The sequence below is a fragment of the Chiloscyllium plagiosum genome, unplaced genomic scaffold (genome assembly GCF_037043375.1).
Source record: "Chiloscyllium plagiosum isolate Xiang-an unplaced genomic scaffold, Cpla_swu_hap1 HiC_scaffold_39, whole genome shotgun sequence".
Lineage (NCBI taxonomy): Eukaryota > Metazoa > Chordata > Chondrichthyes > Orectolobiformes > Hemiscylliidae > Chiloscyllium > Chiloscyllium plagiosum.
The window spans coordinates 21,057,795-21,078,076 of record NW_028270177.1 but is presented as its reverse complement, the minus strand read 5'-3'; the positions used below and the strand labels follow the sequence as shown (position 1 = coordinate 21,078,076).

Here is a 20,282-nt window from a genome sequence, read left to right as displayed (position 1 = left end):
GCTGGATGGCTCATCTGCAATGCAGAGTGATGCCAACAGCATGGATTCAGGACCCGGGCTGGCTGAGATCACTATTAAGGCCGTGTCTTCTCAACCTGGCACCTTGCCTGAAGTGTCATGACCCTCAGGTTGAACTCACTGTCGGTCATCTCTCTTTAATGAGAGCATCCTTTGGTCCTCTGTGACTATAGGAGAAAGTGAGGACTGCAGATGCTGGAGATCAGAGCTGAAAATGTGTTGCTGGAAAAGCGCAGCAGGTCAGGCAGCATCCAAGGAGCAGGAGAATCGATGTTTCAGGCATGAGCCCTTCTTCAGGTATGAGGAAAGTGTGCCAAGCAGGCTAAGATAAAAGGTAGGGAGGAGGGACTTGGGGGAGGGGTGTTGGAAATGCGATAGGTGGAAGGAGGTTAAGGTGAGGATGATAAGGTGAGGGTGATAGGCCAGAGTGGGGGTGGGGTCGGAGAGGTTAGGAAGGTGGTGCTGAGTTGGAGGGTTGGACTGAGACAAGGTTGGGGGAGGGGAAATGAGGAAACTGGAGAAGTCTGGAGAACCTTGTGGTTGGAGGGTTCCTAGGTGGAAGATGAGGCGCTCTTCCTCCAGCCGTCATGTTGCTATGGTCTGGCGATGGAGGAGTCCAAGGACCTGCATGTCCTTGGTGGAGTGGGAGGGAGAGTTGAAGTGTTGAGCCACGGAGTGGTTGGGTTGGTTGGTTCGGGTGTCACAGAGGTGTTCTCTGAAATGTTCCGCAAGTAGGCGGCCTGTCTCCCTAATGTATAGGAGGCCACATCGGGTGCAGCGGATGCAGTAAATGATGTGTGTGGAGGTGCAGGTGAATTTGTGGTGGATATTGAAGGATCCCTTGGGGCCTAGGGGGGAGGTGTGGGCGCAAGTTTTGCATTTCTTGCAGTTGCAGGGGAAGGTGCTGGGAGTGGAGGTTGGGTTGGTGGGGGATGTGGACCTGATGAGGGAGTCACGGAGGGAGTGGTCTTTTCGGAACGCTGATAGGGGAGGGGAGGGAAATATATCCCTGGTGGTGGGGTCCGTTTGGAGGTGGCGGAAGTGACGACGGATGATACGATGTATATGGAGGTTGGTGGGGTGGTAGGTGAGGACCAGTGGGGTTCTGTCCTGGTGGCGATTGGAGGGGCGGGGCTCAAGGGTGGAGGAGCAGGAAGTGGAGGAGATGCGGTGGAGAGCATCGTTGACCACGTCTGGGGGGAAATTGCGGTCTTTGAAGAAGGAGGCCATCTGGGTTGTTCGGTATTGGAACTGGTCCTCCTGGGAGCAGATGCGGCAGCGACGAAGGAATTGGGAATATGGGATGGCGTTTTTACAGGGGACAGGGTGGGAGGAGGTGTAGTCTAGGTAGCTGTGGGAGTCGGTCGGTTTATAGTAAATGTCCGTGTTGATTTGGTCGCCCGAGATCGAAATCCAGTCCCTGTACGCCATACCCCATCACGAAGGACTCAAAGCCCTCCGCTTCTGTGACTATGCCAACTTTCTGCTGTCTCCACATGGAGACCAGGAAACCTCCAAACACTTAAAAGACAGTGGGAGTAGATAGTAGTTGAGACCAGTGCCAGGAGCCAAACACTAAAATTCTGAGGGTAGTGTTCAAAAGGATCAATATCCTCAGCTAAGTGGTCATGATCAGTGAATTCATCTATAAATGCCTTATTCCATCTTCTACACTACTGTCCTCAGAAAATGCTCAGTGCAGTGCCTACACATCATATTTATATTTCACAGCTTAGACAACTACCAGTTAGTGCATGATGACAATCATGTGAGTTTAAACCTTGGCATATTTCCCCTCGCCCTTGGTAGCATTTGACTGAAGTGTTCAACATCATTGGAACTATTGTTGCTGAGGCTGATGGCTGGGATAAAATGACGAAAGATGACAGTATCCTCATGTCTAATCCTGCTCCTCACACCTCATTTCCTTCTCATACCAGCATCTATTCAGATGGCATAATTATGCAGCTCTTGCTTTTTCCCCCCAGTCCTTCACCACAACTTTGCACCTGCAGTTTTCCCCTGAAATATACAAGAATTGCCAACTGGCCAGGCAGCAATGGAGAAATGAGAAAATGCTGTCACCTAACTTAGTGCTTACTGATACTGCACAAAATTTAGGTAGGATCTGCACACGATGAGATAGCAGACAAGTGTTGCCTGTATTTAGAATGAGAGGATTGTGCAGTTTAAAATTTGATTCAGTGTTGTATGTTTTCATTATTTACATAATCACCATAATAGAACTTTGGCCCGTATATTGCATTCTGGAAAATTAGTAGTTTGGTTCAGTATTGTTACCAGAAACCCTTATTTTGAAGTTTTACTTAAGTTTCTTGTTGCTCAAACCATAAACTTTAAGATTAAAATAAATCAGTGATCATTCCAAATCTGGAATACAGTTTCCATAATTGAAAACGATTGTGTCATTACCGTCTCACTTGTACTCAGAACAATTCAGGCTGAACAAAACAAGTTTCTGACTCTGGGATTTGGGTGTTGTGGGCAGGATGGTGGATACAGTCTGTTAGCTTTTTAAAATGTTTCACCATTTTAGGTTCTGGATGTGGTAAGTCTGCTATTGCGTTGAAGTGCCATTTTAATTAAAAAAAAGACTTGCATTATATAGCACCTTACACATGACTTCAAACCTTTGTAAAGTATTTCACAGTGAGGTGTTTTGGTCACTATTATAATGTAGCAATAAATTTGCCCACAGAAAAGAGCTAATATGATGTGAGCTGAGGGAGCAATATTGGCCAGAATGTTGGAGAGTTCTTAAAAAGGTTCACTGAACCTGAAATGTTAATTCTGCTTTCTCTCCACAGACACTGCCAGAACTGCTGAGTTTTTCCAGTAATTTTTGTTTATTTCTGATTTCCACCATTTGCAGTTCTTTGTTTTTTTTGCTATAAAATTCTTCTGTGCTCTTCATCTAAATAGTGCAATGGATCCTTTATATGTGCCTTTATTTGAAAGATAGCATTCTCAACACACACCAGTACATCAGCTAGATCAATTTTATGCTAAGGATTGGGATTTGAACCCACAACTTCCTGTTCTGGAGGTAAAAGCAGTGCCACTGAACCAAGGTTGCCACTTGATCTTGCATTGTTCTTTGTGGATTGGAGTGCTGATGCTGTTCAGCAATTATGTAGCTAGTAATAGCTCAGATAAAATTACTGTGTTCACTAAGGCAAACCATTTATCGGCCAGTCCTACACTGCTTTGAGCCTTGTTTTTAATTGGGAAGTTTTTAATTTTGTAAATGTATCTTCTATTCACCCTTCAAAATTATGAGGGATAAAGATTGAAGGTCCAGTATATGTCTTGCATTTTTCTAAGTCTAACAATTGGAGTAAAGGATTTATAGCACTTAAGCATGGAAGTTAACCCAGGTATCCTGTGTTATATTTATCCCTCAACCAACATCATGTACAGCAGATTATGAGGCCTTCATGTCATTTCTGTTTGTGATGCAGAAATTGATATTTCCTTTATTGTAACAGTGACTGCACTTCAAGTACCTCATTGGTTATAAGTGGCTTGGGATGGCCTAAAGTCATAAAAGGTGCAATATAAATTCCAAAATTTTATTTTAAGTAATCTCTCTAGTAAATATTTTCATCATCATACACTAAAAATACTCATTTTCATATGGAGATTTATGTTTTGGAACTACTGTAACCAAGTTACAAGAATGAGTGACCTTTTGAAAGGTTTTATACTTTGAATGAATCACCATGACGAATCTGCTTTGTTATTTGAAAATACTTTTCAACTCCATCTTTCGTCTGATGTTCATTAGGAAATGTACTGATTCATTCGCTGAGGGAAAGGAGGTTTCCTTGTCTTTGTTTGATCTGAATTTGTCAGAGTCAATGTTGGGGAGTCTCAGCCCACTCCTTTCCTGAAATGTCACTCCAGCTTTGAGGTATACCTTCAGCAACACTAATTTCCAAGCTAAGGGAACTAATCTTCCATGCCACCCTTCTATAATTTAAAATGCTCCTTAAAACCTCTCTTCTTCAGCAAGATTTAGATGATCAATCTTTATTTCATTGTATGTGATTTAGTGTCAAACTTTGTTTCATAATGGTCTTGTAAAGACTTTGACATGCTTTATTATGTTAAGTCGCTATAAAACTACAGTAGCTTGTTTTTGTTGTGTCAGGATGTGTCACCATTGTTGTGGGTCTTTTATGTTAATGACACAGGATACCTTAGGAATAGTGGTAGAAGAATCTGGGATATTTGCTGATTTGCTATGATTCTATAAGAATAACTCTGTTGATTAATAGTTGAATATTCTGTAGGACATGTCCTAATGAGTAAAACATTGCAATGCCAATGAGCTAGATGTGTCTTTGTAAGGTTGTTACAGAGTCTTTGAAATTAATTATACATGTGGTTATTCGAACAAAGAGATTGCATTATTTCTGAGTTCTTAATGCCACCCTAGCCATTTGTAGAAATCTGGCCTAGATATCCTTTATGGATACTTTGATACATGAGGCCAAAAAGTAACCTTATACCATATTCACTAGTTTTGATTCTGTTGTTGTATTTATATTTAGGAAACCTTGGCTATTACTGACCTTATTAAAGTCACCTGAAATTATCTGCTTGACCCATTGTGTCATAATATGTTAGAATTCTCCTTGTCCTCCCTGGAATCACGTGAATGACCTTCACTGATAATTTTAACCTCTGCCAGTTAGTTAAAGCCAGAATGCTTTAGTTCAGATCTTCCTCGGGAATAAATATAAAACTATGCTCTCCTCTTTCTGCCTATCTTAGCAGAACAAACCTGCCCTACACGTAGAATTCATACTGACCTTCTGCCTTCCAAGAGCATTATAACTTCCTGTTGCCACCTTTAGCTGAACTATTTTATTTTGAGTGCATTTGGCATTGAGATCTGCATCTTTCTTACTTTGTTTTGTCTCCTTACCTTGGAAATTATTGTTGACAGTTTCAGCATATGAATGGAGTGACCTTATAGAATTTTCTTCTGTCTCTTATTTTAGTGAGATGTGTATCTTACTTGAAATAAGCTTGTTCAAACAGCAGAGGAATACTATACGTTAAATATCCATCCACTCTTGTCAAGAACAGAATTTTAAGATGTTTATATTTAGTTCATTTGCCAGGACTTATTAAAAAATGTGTCAAGACCCCATGTTATCCATTTCTAGTTGCCATTGAAAGCTTTTGATGTCACCAGATATTGTACAGCTGGAGTCCGGTGGAGCTCAGAGAATGGATGAATTTGGTCAACTCCCCTCCCTGAAGGACACTAGGAGAGCAGTTTTCAGTAAATATCCAATAGCTTTAATGACGTTTCTGAGGTTAGCCCACTAATTGTCAAATTACCAGGGCATAGGAAGAGAGGCATTGGCTATAATCAGATTTTTAAAAAATGTACAATGACACCAGTTTCATGAAGGTTAGAAAGAGACAATTTCCTTGTATATATTTTTATCTTGCATACTCGACAATCATGTTGTTTTTCCTCATTTGTTTTGGGAGGATCCAGCATTCTCTGGTGTTGTTAGCCTCCACAATAATTACTGCTATTCTCAGTCATCTGTGATGTCCCAAATGATAAGTATATCTTTCTGGCAATATTTGATAAGATGTCCTGTCTGTTGCTATGCATATTGATCGCATCATGATTGAGATTGCCCATGCGTGCACCCAGGAGGTTGGTCCAAAAGAATTTCAACTCTAAGCTGCTTTTCCATGGGTCAGCTTCAATTGTTTCTCCCACTGAACCTAGTACTAACCACACATAATCTTTGAATCTTTGACAGTCGCTATTTTAGATGGTACATTGTGTACAGCACATTGTGGATGCCTTAACTATAATCTTTCAGAATTCTCTCGATTTAAAAATCATCCCTCTGGATTGGAAATTGCACGTTACTCTGCTTTTCATGAAGGGAGAAAGAGGAAAGCCGGGGAATTACAGATCCGTTAGCCTAATGTCTGTGGTGGGGAAATTGTCAGAATCTCTAATCAAGGATAGGGGTAACTGCACACTTTGAAAAAATTTCAGTTAATCACGGAGAGCCAGCATGAATTCATGACAGATAGGTCATGTCTGATAAACCTCAGTGAATGTTTGAACAGCTGACAAAGGTAGTGGATAGGGGAATGTCTCTGAATGTTGTTTATATGGACTTCAAGAAGGCATTTGGTAAAGTCCCACATAAGAGACTGTGTTGTGGGTAAATCATAACAAGTTGTCTTGAATTCAGGTACTTATTAAGAAGTCTCTCAGACAATTAAGTACTGAAACAATGATTTAAACTTTATTGCAGGTAACAAGCAAAATAAGATTCCTGACGTAAGCAAGTTAAGCCTCAAAATTCAACTTGGTTATTACTAGATGGAACTTAGCTATGTTATTAGCTATTAGACGGTGTCAGTCTCTGGAAGTTTCCAAGATTTGATCTTTGTGCATTGTTGTTTTCAGAGTTCAGCTTAGGAGAGTTCTGGTGTTGGATTCTTACATAATTTCCCTATTTCAAGTTTTTGGTGTGACGTTACTGATGATCCTTTAGATATTTTCATCCTCAACACTGATTATATTTCTTGACACATAAAGTCCATAGCTTATCAGAAGTAGCTCCCCTGTTCCTTGTTAACTCTGTGTTAGCTGCCTGTTTGACCCTTTTACTTCAGAATATTTCTTCTGCAGGCAATCTTAACTGCCCATTTATCACAAGGAAGCAGGATATCAAGAAGTGTTACCATCTCTCTCCCAGGGAACAGCTTGTTTATTTGCTTTGACTCCTTCCCAGGAATGATTAATGAACATATTGCTTTTAATTCCTTTATAACAGTTTCTCCATGTCTCTTTCATCTCAGAAAACAATTTATTTCAGGAAGAATTATTGCTGATTCTTACATTCGGTGGGTCGGTGTGGACTTGTTGGGCCGAAGGGCCTGTTTCCACACTGTAAGTAATCTAGTCTAATCCATAAAGTTACAACTGTTAATTAAGGTAGAAGCCCTTGGAATTAAGGGCAAATTACTGATGTGACTGGGAAATAATTTGCGTGACAGGCATCAGAAGGTAGTAATAATGGGTAGGTACTCAAATTGGCAAGATGTTTGAAGTATTGTGTGCAGTTTTGGGTCCCATATCTCAGGAAGGATGTATTGGCCTTGGAGCGTGTTCAAAAGACGTTCATGAGAAGGGCCCCAGGAATGAGAAGCTTAACATCAGAGTAACATTTGAGGTTTATACTCAATGGAGTTTAAAAGGATGAAGGGGGATCTATCTGAAACATACAGAATACTGAATGGCCCGGACAGGGTGGATGTTGGGAAGATGTTTCTATTGGTAGGAGTGTTATGAAGTTGAAGGCGTGTACTGTACCTTTAAGAGAGACTGAAAGTTGTTTTGCACTGAGAGCTTGCAGGCACCTGTCGTGTGACTGACTAGCAGTCTCAGAGTATTATGAAAAATTGAAAATATATAACATATGGCTGTGAAACAAATAGCTGAGTTTTGGATGCTGTTTTGCCAACCATTTGAATTTAACCAATCAGTTTAAATTATGCCCCAGGATACTAAAATCCAATTGCGTTTGAATTTATTGTTTTGCCAACCACAAGACAATCCGATGTTCGGGGTATAAAGAATCAGACATTTTGAAAGTTAGACAGTGAGACCAATGTAATTGCCAGAGTAACTGCCAGCACCACACACTTGATCAAAGGTACCTTTTTCATATGAAACATCTTTGCAGCAAAAGACCGAAGATGACCCAGCGAGATCTATAGCCAGAGGAAGACAGACACCGGAAATGACATCCGCTGAGTGGCTATGAAATTAAGTTGATGTAATTTTAATACGGGTTTTTATCAGAACAGTATATTCTTATGGAGTGGGAAGTAATAACAGACATTTAAGAGAGAGGAGTTTAAATAGTTGTTGTTTAATGTTCATTTTTAGAGTTAAAGAATAAATTGATATTTTTCCTTTAAATAGTGAAATTTGCGAGTTCTCTGTCACTCATACTATAACAGATTACAGGGTGAGATGAGATTTCTGGGTGTTTGGTTTAATTGGCAGAAGGGTTCACCGCTGTGTTGAAACAGGAGAGACTAGGATCCGAGGGCATAACCTTAGAATACAGGGAAGACTTTTTAGAATGGAGATAAGGAGAAACTTCTTCAGCCAGAGAGTGGGGAAGTAATGGAATTCATTGCCACAGAAGGCTGTGGAGACCAGGTCATTGAGTATATTTAAGACTGAGATAGATAGGTTCTTGAGTATCAAAGAGTTCAAGGCTTACGGGAGAATGGGATTGAGAAATTTATCAGCCATGATTGAATGGCAGGGCAGGCTCGATGGGCTGAATATACTCATTTCTGCTTCTATGTCTTATGGTCTTATGGTGTGACCAGTGTCTATGTTTGAGCCTCAGTTATTTGCATTATTTATTAACTACTTAGATAATGACATAGAAAGTCATGTATCTAAATTTGTTGCTGACATGAAATTAGGCAGCACTATAGAGGTTAGCATAAAAATCTAATGAGCTGTTGATAGACTAATTGAATGTGCCAATCTGTGGCAGATGGAATTCAATGTAAGTAAATATGAGGTTATCCATTTTGGACCAAAAAAGTATTGGTCAGCATACATTCTAGAAGGAATGAAGTTAAATAAGGATGGCCAAGGAGACTTGGGGGTTCATATGCATAGATCTTTAAAAAATCATGAACAGGAAGAGAAAATAATCAAGAAAGTTAATAGAATGCTGGCCTTTATATCCAGAAAGCTCAGGTACAAGGATGTAGAAGTTATGCTGCAGTTATACAAATTCTGATTAGATCCCAAATGGAGTACTGTGAACCGATCTGGGCACCATATCTTAGAAAAGATCTGGAGTCTTGCTTTTATTTCATATTGCACTGCTTGAGAATAGGTGCCCTGAAAACAGTTCATTTCTGTGATGGAATTGTGACTTTGAAACAAAATTTGTATTTCCCTTTTAAATAAGGTACTTTACTAACTTGCAGTCTAACCATAATCTTGTCCTATAGTAATATATTAATTTGACACAACTGAATAGATATGCTGACAGTATTTTAAATTGTGTAACAATTTTGCTCATGCCGATCATGCGTTTCAGATGTACTGAGGAAATCACTTTAAGGTTGTAGATTCATATTTGTCATAATTGAGGTTTGACTCCTGGAATCAACTTTAAGAATCCATGGAGTAGGAAATGATCATAAAAAGGCAACAAATTTTAATGAACCATTCTTTTCATAATGCACAGCGGGAATCCAGAATCAGCCTGACTTCCATCTACTACCTTAAATTGTTTTCCTCAGTACCTCTGAAAGCCCATGACCGACATGAGCAAAATTGTGATACAATATAAAGTATTGATAGCGTATCTGTTCAGTTAAAAAGGGTTCCTTTGTTTTACTTTTATGGCTGCTATGTTCAGTGTCATTTATCATTCGAGTACCCAAAGCAATGTTTGTAATTATGTGAAATCAAAGGTCTTTTTCTTGATAGAGTTACTTCCTGCATTAATTTTCAACATTGTTCTGAAAAAACATTAAAATTAAAAATTAATATTTCTGTTCTACAGTGACAACATTCAAACTTTATCAGCGCGCTAAGCATGTTTACACTGAAGCTAGACGCGTTCTACAGTTCAAGAGAATTTGTGATGAGGCACCTGCCAATGCATTGCAATTGTTGGGAGAGCTGATGAATCAAAGCCATACCAGCTGTAGGGATATGTACGAGTGCAGCTGTCCAGAACTTGACCAGCTTGTGGACATCTGTATGTAAGTCTTCCAACAGAAGAAGAAAAAGGATAATTTAGTTGTATGTTAATTATACTGAGGAATGTTTTGTGTCACATTTTCCATACAATATAAATGACATAATTTCAGCGTTTTGTTTATATCTAACAATTACAAAGACCACAAACAAAGGCTAATTTTATCTCATTTGTTGAAGATGTAATTTAAACACAAGACTCAAAACATGATCTTATGATATATGTTAAATGTCAGTGCAATGATAACACTTTAATTATGAAGTCAGCATTAAAATAACTCTTGGAATAATATGACTGGTCAGGAAATGAATCAGAAACGCAAATAGCTCAGATTGATACATGGATTGATATATGAATAGGAAGAGTTTACATGGATATGGGCCAAATGCTGGCAAATGGAACGAGATTTATTCGGATGTCTGATTGGCATGGATGAGTTGAACTGAAGGGTCTGTTTCCGTACTGTGTATCTCTATTACTTAACAGCCTTTCTTCCTGTTAGTTTCCAGAATACATTTTGTCCAATGCTAGTTATTGTAATTATTTCCTTCCCCTCTTTTGCTGCTTGATTATTTCATATTTTTGTATTCTTACTTGTGTCTTCTACTGTGAAGGCTGGTACAAAGTATTTGTTCAACTTCTCTGCCAGTTCCTAGTTCCCCATTACTTCCCCAGCCTCATTCTCTAAAGTTGAAAAATGTGTTGCTGGAAAAGTGCAGCAGGTCAGGCAGCATCCAAGGAGCAGGAGAATCGACAATATGCCCGAAACGTCAATTCTCCTGCTCCTTGGGTGCTGCCTGACCTGCTGCATTTTTCCAGCAACACATTTTTTAACTCTGATCTCCAGCATCTGCAGTCCTCACTTTCTCCTCATTCTCTTAAGTGCCTGCATTCACTTTGGCCTCTTCCTTTCATTTTGTATATTTAAAGAAGCACAAATTATGCATAGATGATTCATCTTGGACTCATAAAAGCCAAGTTGTGCCTCATGAATTTTGTAAAATTATTTAAGGAAAAAGTACATTGAGAAAGAAATGCTGCGAATGTTGTATCAGTGAATCTTCAAAATATTCTGCAATGGAGACACATTGATGAATGAAAACACAAACTATTAAAGGGTTGATAAGAACTTGGTTAAAAACAGGAAGCTGAAGAATGTGGCCCATTCATTTTGCTTTTAAGATGGCAAAAAAGTAAACAGCATTCCCCTTGACATTATCTGTCTTAATATACAGAAAGAATTTGGATTTGCTGTAAGGGGTCAATATCATCAGTTGAACATAAGAGAAAAATAGAGCTTTAATTCTGAAGAGATTTGTAAGTGACTTTCGGAGTTATGAGCGGAGTTAGGATCAAAAGCCTCTAATAATAAGTATCAGCTTGAGTTGAATATTTACATTACTGAGGTATGATAATGCAGTACAAAAACTGTAAATTTAGTACAGCTTGGCATGGATGAACAGAAAATGTGGAATTAGCTGATGGGTAGCACTTTGTGCATTAAGTCTTGTGCTGTTTATCCGATTTATGGCACTTAGTACTCTCAGATCCTGCATTTTAAAAATTCATTCACAGGAAGTAGATGTTGCTGGCTGGGTGAGTATTTATTGCCCATCCCCTATCACCTCATGAGCAGTTAAGAGTCAACCACATTGCTGTGGGTCTGAAGTCACATGCACACCAAACCAAGAAAGGATAGTAGTTTCCTTCCCTAAAGGGCATTAGTGAACCAGATGGGTTTTGACAATTGACAATGGCTTCATGGTAATCAATAGATCCCAGATATTTATAGAATTCAAATTCTACCATCTGCTGTGGCAGGATTTGAACCTGGGTCGTAGGAGCATTATCTGGGTCTCTAGATTAAAAGTATAGCAATAACTAAGCCATCACCTCCCTGGAAGATGCATTCAGAAGAAGGGTCACTGGATCCGAAAAGTTAACTTTGCTTTCTCTCCATGATTGCTGCCAGACCTGTTGAGATTTTCCAGTAATTTCTGATTTTGTTTCTGATTGCCAATATCTACAGTTCTTTGGTTATTTGTATAGTATTACTAACATTGGTTCTAGTTATCAAATGCTGCCAAAAAAGTTGCCATTGTCCCTGCAAACATTGTCTTTGTGCATTATTTAGGAAGCAAGACATTCGTAAAATCAGCTCTTCCACATTTTTGAAATAAGCAAGTGTGTCCCAAAAATGGCAAATAGTAAATGTCAAACAAAATAACAGGGAGCAGTATATTCTGCATTTCCTTTCACAGAAATACGAATTGGGTTTCACTACATTAGAAAACCTGAGAAAAAAATACAGGGTGTCAAGGAAAAGTTACATAATGGAGTAATGCAGTGTATTCTTGGAGGGTCAGATGTCCTGAAATCTCTCCCATGAGCACGAATGCCTGTGGAGTATTACTTCATGGTGGCTCAGTGGTTAGCACTGCTGCATGAAAGTGCCAGGGTCCCGGGTTCAATTCCTGCCTCAGGCGACTGTCTTTGTGAAGTTTGCACATTCTCCCTGTGTCTCCATGGGTGTCCTCCCACAGTCCAGAGATGTGCAGGTCAGGTGAATTGGCCATGCTAAATTGCCTATAGTGTTAGGTACATTAGTCAGGGGTAAATATAGGGTAGGGTAATGGGTCTGGGTGGGTTACTCTTCGGAGGATCAGTGTGGACTTGTTGGGCCAACGGGCCTGTTTCCATACTGTAGGGAATCTAATCTAAACTGCCTTCCTAACAGCGCTGAGGGTGGTATTGTATCCCAAGGACTGCAATGGTTCAAGAAGGCAGCTCACCACTATCTTTTTGAGCTGAAAATGTGTTGCTGGAAAAGCGCAGCAGGTCAGGCAGCATCCAAGAAGCAGGAGAACCGACGTTTCGGGCATAAGCCCTTCTTCAGGCATAAGCCCTTCCTGAAGAAGGGCGTATGCCTGAAACATCGATTCTCCTGCTCCTTGGATGCTGCCTGACCCTGCTGCCCTTTTCCAGCAACACATTTTCAGCTCTGATCTCCAGCATCTGCAGCCCTCACTTTCTCCTCGACTATCTTTTTGAGGGCAATTAGAGATAGCTAATAAGTGCTGGTCTAGCTAAGGACATCCAGATCCCATGAATAAATGTCACAAATGAAAAAAAGGGGCACCTATATTCGAAGTGCCAATCTTGTGCCAAATATTAGCTGTTAGCTATCCTGTCACAGTTGGTAGAATTCTGTTACAGCATGTTTTGTGAAGTGGAAACTGCCAATGCTTACCGCCATGTGTGCTGCAACTTAAGTATCACCAGAGATTGAGTAATTGAGGAAAATACAAATAGGGGAAAAGGCACAAAAATCAACTGGCAGATAAATCAGCTAATACTGGAAACAAAATGTAATTGAAAACATGACATATACTCACAACTGAAATTATATCTCTCGGTGGTTAACACTGTTGACTCTCAGTACCAGGGACCCAGGTTTTGATTCTCGCCTTAGGAGACTATCGTGTGGGGTTTGCACATTCTCATGTCTGCAGGGTTTCCTCCAGGTGCTCCGGTTTCTTCCCACTGTTGGAAGATGTGCAGGCTAGGTGGATTAGCCACGGAAATGCAGGGTAACAGCGATCGGGTAGGGAGATGGGTCTGGGTGGGATACACTTCAGAGGGTCGATGTGGACTGAATGGCCTGCTTCCACACTGTATGGATTCTATGATTTGTAAAGGTAACTTGAATCTATTGACCCCAAGGAAAACATTTTATCTTATGTGGAGGAGGTACATGATATAAGTTTCAATTGAACTAGAAAATTCAGCTTTGGACTGAAGTTACCAAGTTACATAAGACCCCTGTATAACTGTAGTGCAGCCTAACTTTCTCTGCCAAATTGCAGTGAAAGTTTAGCACAATGCAACTCACGTTTCACAAGGATGCAGGTGTGATTTTTTATGGCCTGTGGTTACCATCAGTGAAGCTTCATGCCACTAATGGAACTTTTGAAACAGATTAATGTTCGTACTGTAATGTCAGAGTAGTGTTCCTTAAGCAAATAAATAAAACACATCACAATATTACACACTGATTGTATTTTAGGAATGAGACTTCCATTTAGTGATAGACAGAGTCCTATAGTTAGTAAATTTGAAATTGAAATGGAGACCTTGTAGGAATCAAAGAAGAAAAGTATTTCCCATGATTTTGGGCCAGAATTGACAGTGAAGAACGAGAAAGCTAATCAAAGTTTTATTCGATCCTCTGGAATTTGGGGATAGTGGTGTTATTGTATTCTTTTGGCCATGGTCTTATTAAATAGCCCAATGAGCTCCTGTTTCGATTTCTTAACTGACTTAATTTTGAACATGAGCTGCTAGTGAGCTTCCCAAAGCGATGATAAGGCCATTCAAACAGAGTAAATATTCCTTCTGGCATCTTCCAAATTTGCTGTCCTTAGTTTAGGATTATGGTTGTTACTTAGATTTGTTTAGGTTTGTATTGTTTAGTATGATTAATATTCACATGGAGGTGGTGGTGGTGGTGGTGGTTGGGGGGGGGGGGGGGGGGGGGAATCCCTCATGGATCCTAGTTAGAGAACAATTTAAATATATTGCGAATGATTTGTAGAATCTGTAATTTCTTTATTTGGGATTACAAAGCTTCAGCTGTGAAATTCCAATACTTTAAACTGCAGTCAATGATGGTCACCTAGGGTCAACTCCTTCAGTCCTGCTACTCCATTTCCAGCAATGTCTGCTGCATCATCTCAGCTCCACGCACCACAGATCAGGGACACCAAAATGTAAGTCCAATATTCTGATCTGCACCTATTGCCACCTCTGAATCCCCAGGTATAATTTATTCTTCACCGCTCCCTGATGCAATTTGAAAGTCTGTTGGATCATGGTCGAAATCCTCAATTGATTTTAACTGTTTTGAAACAAAATAAAGAAATGTTTATGACATCTATTCTGCTACACAAATCACTTTTCCTGGTTTTAGGTTACAGGAACATTCAGCTCAGAGTCCAGAATATGATCAGATGTGATACTGGTGGTTTGTAAGTGTTAAAATCTGCAGTATACTGAAATCTCTTAAATACTCATAGGCAACAATGGATAAAGTATTGCCTTTTTATATTCAAATCCAACCCAGACTGATGGAACAAAATTTTCTTTGCAACTGATGGTTAAGGATAATTTGTGAAGAGAATTTAGGTAGTCTTAAGCTAATTCCTCATTGGCTTGGACAGTGCAGTACAATGTCTGTTTGAAGTTGGGCTTGAGTCAGAGTTGAGAGAGCTTTCTCTGATTTTATGATGTGTGACCTGGGAAATATTCTATTCCCTCACACTAATTAAATCATTGAATTTTTGTGCTCAGCAAAGTCAAAGAAGACTTAAGAAAGTAGGCTTTCATATGAAACAAAATTCTTACACATTTAGAATCCTGAGTTTATAGATGATTGTGGCCTGAAAAGTAAATGCTCATGTTCTATCTGATGGTATTTATATTAATGATTATTTTTCAGACAATCTGGTGCTATTGGCTCACGGTTAACTGGCGCTGGATGGGGAGGTTGCACAGTGTCCATGGTACCCACCAACAACTTGAATAGCTTCCTGATGAAAGTGCAAGAAGTCTATTACAAAGCAGATGTTCAAAGAGCAGCTTTACACACACACAGCCTGTTTGCCACCCAGCCTGCAGGAGGAGCTGGAGCTTATTATGAGGCCTAAATAACTGCAAGACCTGTGGGAATAAGGAGACCTTTCCACCCAAAATAAACTAGAGAGCTGGTCTGTTTATTATTGTTACTTTGAGTAATTAAGACACATTTATTCAAAATAAATTTGAGATGATTACAAATATTGCTTCTTCACAATCCCTTGTTTAATTTGACTTGAGACCATAACAGAGGATGTCTTTTTTTGTTGCAAAATTTCAACTCAATGTTTTACTCAACCTTTTCAATGGTTATGATTGGTAACAATTCCTGTGAAAATTGCAATACGCACAGATTCTCATGGCATTTCATATTGTCCTTATAATCGTCATCAATGTCAGTGTCTGTCTCAGCTTCTGTCAAACTTGATTTTTGAAGTTCCTTTTTGGTTTCTTTGACTTTAGTGATCTAATGGAAATGAAGACAACAGTCAAAGAACAAAATTCATTGTGCTTTTAATCTTGTGTATATTTCACCAGATGTCTTCCATGTTGCACCTTCTGGCTCGAAGATTTTTGTTTCTACCATATATTAAACAGGTGTCATCTGAACAGGAAGGTTGATCTATTCATTAAGTTTATTAGGAAGAACCCAATACCATTGAAATCCTTCGCCAACCTGAATTCAAAACTTGCAGATTAGTATTCCAAACAGGCAGTTAATTAGAACACATGATAAATGAATTATTTATTATTATCATGTGTACTGAGGCACAGTGAAAACTATAGTCTTACGTGCTTTACAGGCAGACCGTACGATACAAGTGCACCAGGGTAACAGCAGAGTGTGCAGGATACAGTGTTACAGCTGCTGAGAAAGTGCAGAGAGAAATCAACATTAGTATTTAAGAGGTCCATTCTAAATAACAGCGGGTAAGAAGCTATTCTTGAAAGTTTTCATATGTGTATTCAACGTTTATATCTTCTGCCTGTTGGAACAGGGTGGAAGAGAGTATAACTGGGGTGGGGGGAGGGTCTTTGAGTATGTTGATTGCCATCCCAATGCAGACGGAAGGACACATGGAATCAATGAATGGAAGGCTGGTTTACCTGATGAACAGGACTGTGTTCACCACTCTCCATAGTTACTTGCCGTCTTGGGAAGAGCTGTTGCCATACTGCACGGCGATGCATCCAGATAGAATGATTTCTATGATGATTTATGAAAATTGGTAAGCGTCTTTATGGATATGCCAAATTTCCTTAGCCATCTGAGGAAATACAGGCATTGATGTGCTTTCTTAACTGTAGTGTCAATCTGGGTGGACCAGGACGATTGTTGGTGATTGCCACTCCCAGGAGCTTGAAGCTCTCGACCATCTCCACCTCAGCTCCATTGATGCAGACATGGGCGTGCCCTCCACACTGCTTCCTGAAGTCAATGACCAGCTCCTTCATTTGCTGATGTTGATGGAGAGATTGTTGTCTTTACACCATGCTGCTAAGCTCTCTCTCTCTCTCTCTCTCCTTCCTGTATTCTGTCTCATCATTGTTTGAAATCTGACCTGCAACGGTGATATTATCTGCAAACTTGTAAATGGAGTTGATGGAGAATTTGGCCAAACAGTTATTTGTCTATGAGGAGTATAGGAGGGACTTTAGTATGCAGCCTTGTGGAGCACTGATGTTGAGGATTATCGTGGAGGAGGTGTTATTGTTGTAGCCTTTCCTAACTGACTGCAGTGTGTTGATCAGGAAGTTAAGAATCCATTTACAGGATGGGAAGCAGAGACCTAGGTCCTGGAGTTTGAAGATGAGTTCAATTGGAGCTATGGTATTGAAAGCAGACCTGTAGTCAATAGGTAGGCGCCTGACATCGGTATCTTTGATGTCCAGATGTTCCAGGGATGAGTATACGACCAGGGAGATGGCATCTGCATGGGCAGGTTGTGTCAGGAGGTGAATTGTAGTGGATTAAAGCAATCTGGGAAGCTGGAGATGATGTGAGCCATGACCAACCTCACAAAGTACTTCATAATTCTGGAGGTCAGAGCCAGTAGGCAGTAGTCATTGAGGCACACTGCATGATTTCTCTTTGGCACTGGGATGATGGAGCTCTTCTTGAAGGGGGTGCGGACTTCAGACTGTAGTAAGGAGAGGTTAAGGATGTCTGTGAATATTCCTGCCAGCTGGTCTGCACAGGATCTGAGTACGCAGCCAGGGACTCTGTCCGGGCTGGTTGCTTTCTGTGGGTTCACCCTTAAGAAGGCCAATCTAATGTTTGTAATGGTCACCATGGGTACAGGTACATCCGAGACTGTAGGGATAGGTGATATCGTTTCACTGCACTTCTGATCAAAGTGAGGGTAGAATGGATTGAGGTCATCGGATAGGGATGTACTGCTGCCCGTGATTCTGTTTGATTTCGCTTTGTGGCCTGTTTTGTCGTGTAAGCCTTACCATAAACAACGGTTGTCCATCTGGCTAGTCTGGGTCTCAAGCTTAGTTTTGAATTACTTCTTGGCATCTCTGATGGCCTTGCAAAGGTTGTTCCTAGATTTCCTGTATAGGTCAGGGTCACCCAACCTGAACGCCTCAGACTTCAGTAGGGAGTGGATCTCCCGGTTCCTTCCATGGTTTCCGGTTGGGGAATGTTTGGATTAACATCTTCGATACACAGTCACCTACACACTTACTAATGAAATCAGTAATGGTAGTGGCATATTTGTTTAGGTTGGCTGCTGAGTTCTTGAAAATTGACCAGTCCCATAGAAGCCCTTCAGTTTCCTCAGACATACAGTGTACTACTTTCTTAACTGGGTCCTCACGCTTCAGTTTGTGTATGTAAGCCCGGAGGAGGAGCAGTGTTATGGTCTGATTTTCCAAAGTGCTGATAGGATTGGGGTGGTAGGCATATTTGATGCTTGTGTAGCAATCATCAAGAATGTTCAGGCCTCTGGTGGGACAGGAGACATGTTTGGTGTTTTGGTAGCACATTCTTGAGGTTGGACTGGCTGAAGTCACTGGCCACAATGAACAAGGCTTTCAGGTATTCTGTCGCTAGACTGTTTGCAGAATTGAATAATTCATCAAGTGCATACTTCATTTCTGCATGGGCTGTGATGTAGACCATTGTCAGGATAGTATAGCAGGTAGTATGGATAGCATTTCATTGTTAAATATTCTAAGCATGGGGAGCAGTGACTCACAAGGGTCACCACATTTTGAGCACCAGGAGGTGTTGATTAAGAGGCTGCCCCTTACCTTGCCCAAGGATGCTGAGTGGCCCATTCAGTGAATTGAGAAGCCCTCGGGTTGTAAGGCACAGTCAGGTATAGCACGGGTGAGCCATGTCTGTGTTAAACAGAACACACTTCTCTCCCTCAATTCTCTTTGGAAGATGAATCTAGCTTTAAGGTAGTCCATCTGGTTTTCAATGGCTTCGATGTTTGCAGGAGTATGCTGGGAAAGGGAAGCGGTGATTTGAAATCTCGGAGTTTCAGTCTCCCCTGAAGTCCAGTGCGTCATCCATGTATCCTGGGTAGATGGCTGCTCCGACATCAAGTGCCTTTGTTTGCAAGATAGGCAGCTTGGAATGTATGGACTAATACAGAGCCAAAAGAAAAAAGATTGGCCTTTAAATTGATAGGGTTGTTGTGGGGAAAATCACCAGCCTCAGAGTCAGTGTCGGGGTTCAACAACAGAGTTTATTGCACAAGGAAATACCGGAGCTCTGGGGAGAGAAAGACACCAACAGCACAGTGGTCAGCTGTGAGTCTTCTCTCAACCTGGAGCACATGTCAAGATACTTTTATACATTTTGTAATATAATAGGTCAGTGATGAGATTCTTGTCTCTGTAACATAGTTTGTTTACTGTAAACATTGCAGAATCATTGATAGTTTCGATACAGTCTTTGTCAGTTCCAGTGCAGCCTTTGTTAATTTCCGCGTGGTCACTGTCTGTTTCAGTGTAGACATTGTCAGTTTCAATGCCTGCACGGAAATCAATTGCTGTAGTAATGGGCGCTAATCGCTCTTCCTGAGAAGAACGATTACTGCAGCCCTGGCTGTTAGCACTTTGTATTGAGTCTGTATCAAACTGTTAGCATTTCTATCAAAGACGTTGGCTGGACCCAGACACTTCGGCAGACAGTGTACGTTACTCATGCGTATTCTCTCCTCCACCTGCCTTAAACTTATCAACTGGATTGTGAGTGCATTGTGCTGGCCATCTGGTGGCCCCAGGCAGTGTCTGTGTTTGCACTGCTGTCTCCTTCCATATTGTGGTCCAGCAGCCATCTTGTGTGTCAAGTGGCCAACTTATGGCTCAGCGGCCATCTTGTGTGTCAGTTTGCCTAGTGTCACCCTGCCCCGTGCCATCTCCCACTTCAGGGAAGATAGTTGAAAAATGTACATGAATTTATATAGTTATTTTCACTTTTGTCTGGGTAACTAAGTGGCTTTTGATCTTGATTCCAAAATAAAATGATCTTATATACTTTGTTCATTCATAAATAAAAGCATCAGTAAATTGTCAATGCCTGTCCTGTCTGGTACTTGGGCCTACTTTAAACCTATTTGTAAGAACAAATTTTGGTATATTCCCCAACAGTAAGTCATTTGAAAATAAAATTCTGAAACCATTATTTGATGTGCTTGTGTTTTTTTTTAATCTATTTTACTAATTGATGATTTTGCAACTAGAACTTCATTGTCCCACAGGTATTAAACAAAAATAAGCCACAATGCATTCAACTACATTATCTAGTTTTTTCAAGTTTTAAAACATCTTAAATGTCAACAAGCT

At 40.4% G+C, this 20,282-nt stretch overlaps 2 protein-coding genes across 4 annotated transcripts in view; one reads left to right on the top strand and one right to left on the bottom strand.

Annotated features, from left to right (window-relative positions):
- galk2 (galactokinase 2) overlaps nt 1-20,121 on the top strand; it is a 121,224-nt gene extending 101,103 nt beyond the window's left edge. For all 3 annotated transcript variants that reach the window (XM_043677417.2, XM_043677418.2, XM_087981247.1), the window contains 2 exons: nt 9,645-9,846; nt 15,340-20,121. In XM_043677417.2, the coding sequence (XP_043533352.2) occupies nt 9,645-9,846; nt 15,340-15,547 (410 nt within the window). In that variant the 3' untranslated portion in view covers nt 15,548-20,121. The remainder of the gene's footprint in view (nt 1-9,644; nt 9,847-15,339) is intronic.
- LOC122540996 (protein FAM227B-like) overlaps nt 15,766-20,282 on the bottom strand; it is a 298,901-nt gene continuing 294,384 nt past the window's right edge. Inside the window, exon 16 of the mRNA XM_043677409.2 lies at nt 15,766-15,942. Coding sequence (XP_043533344.2) covers nt 15,766-15,942 — 177 coding nt within the window. The remainder of the gene's footprint in view (nt 15,943-20,282) is intronic.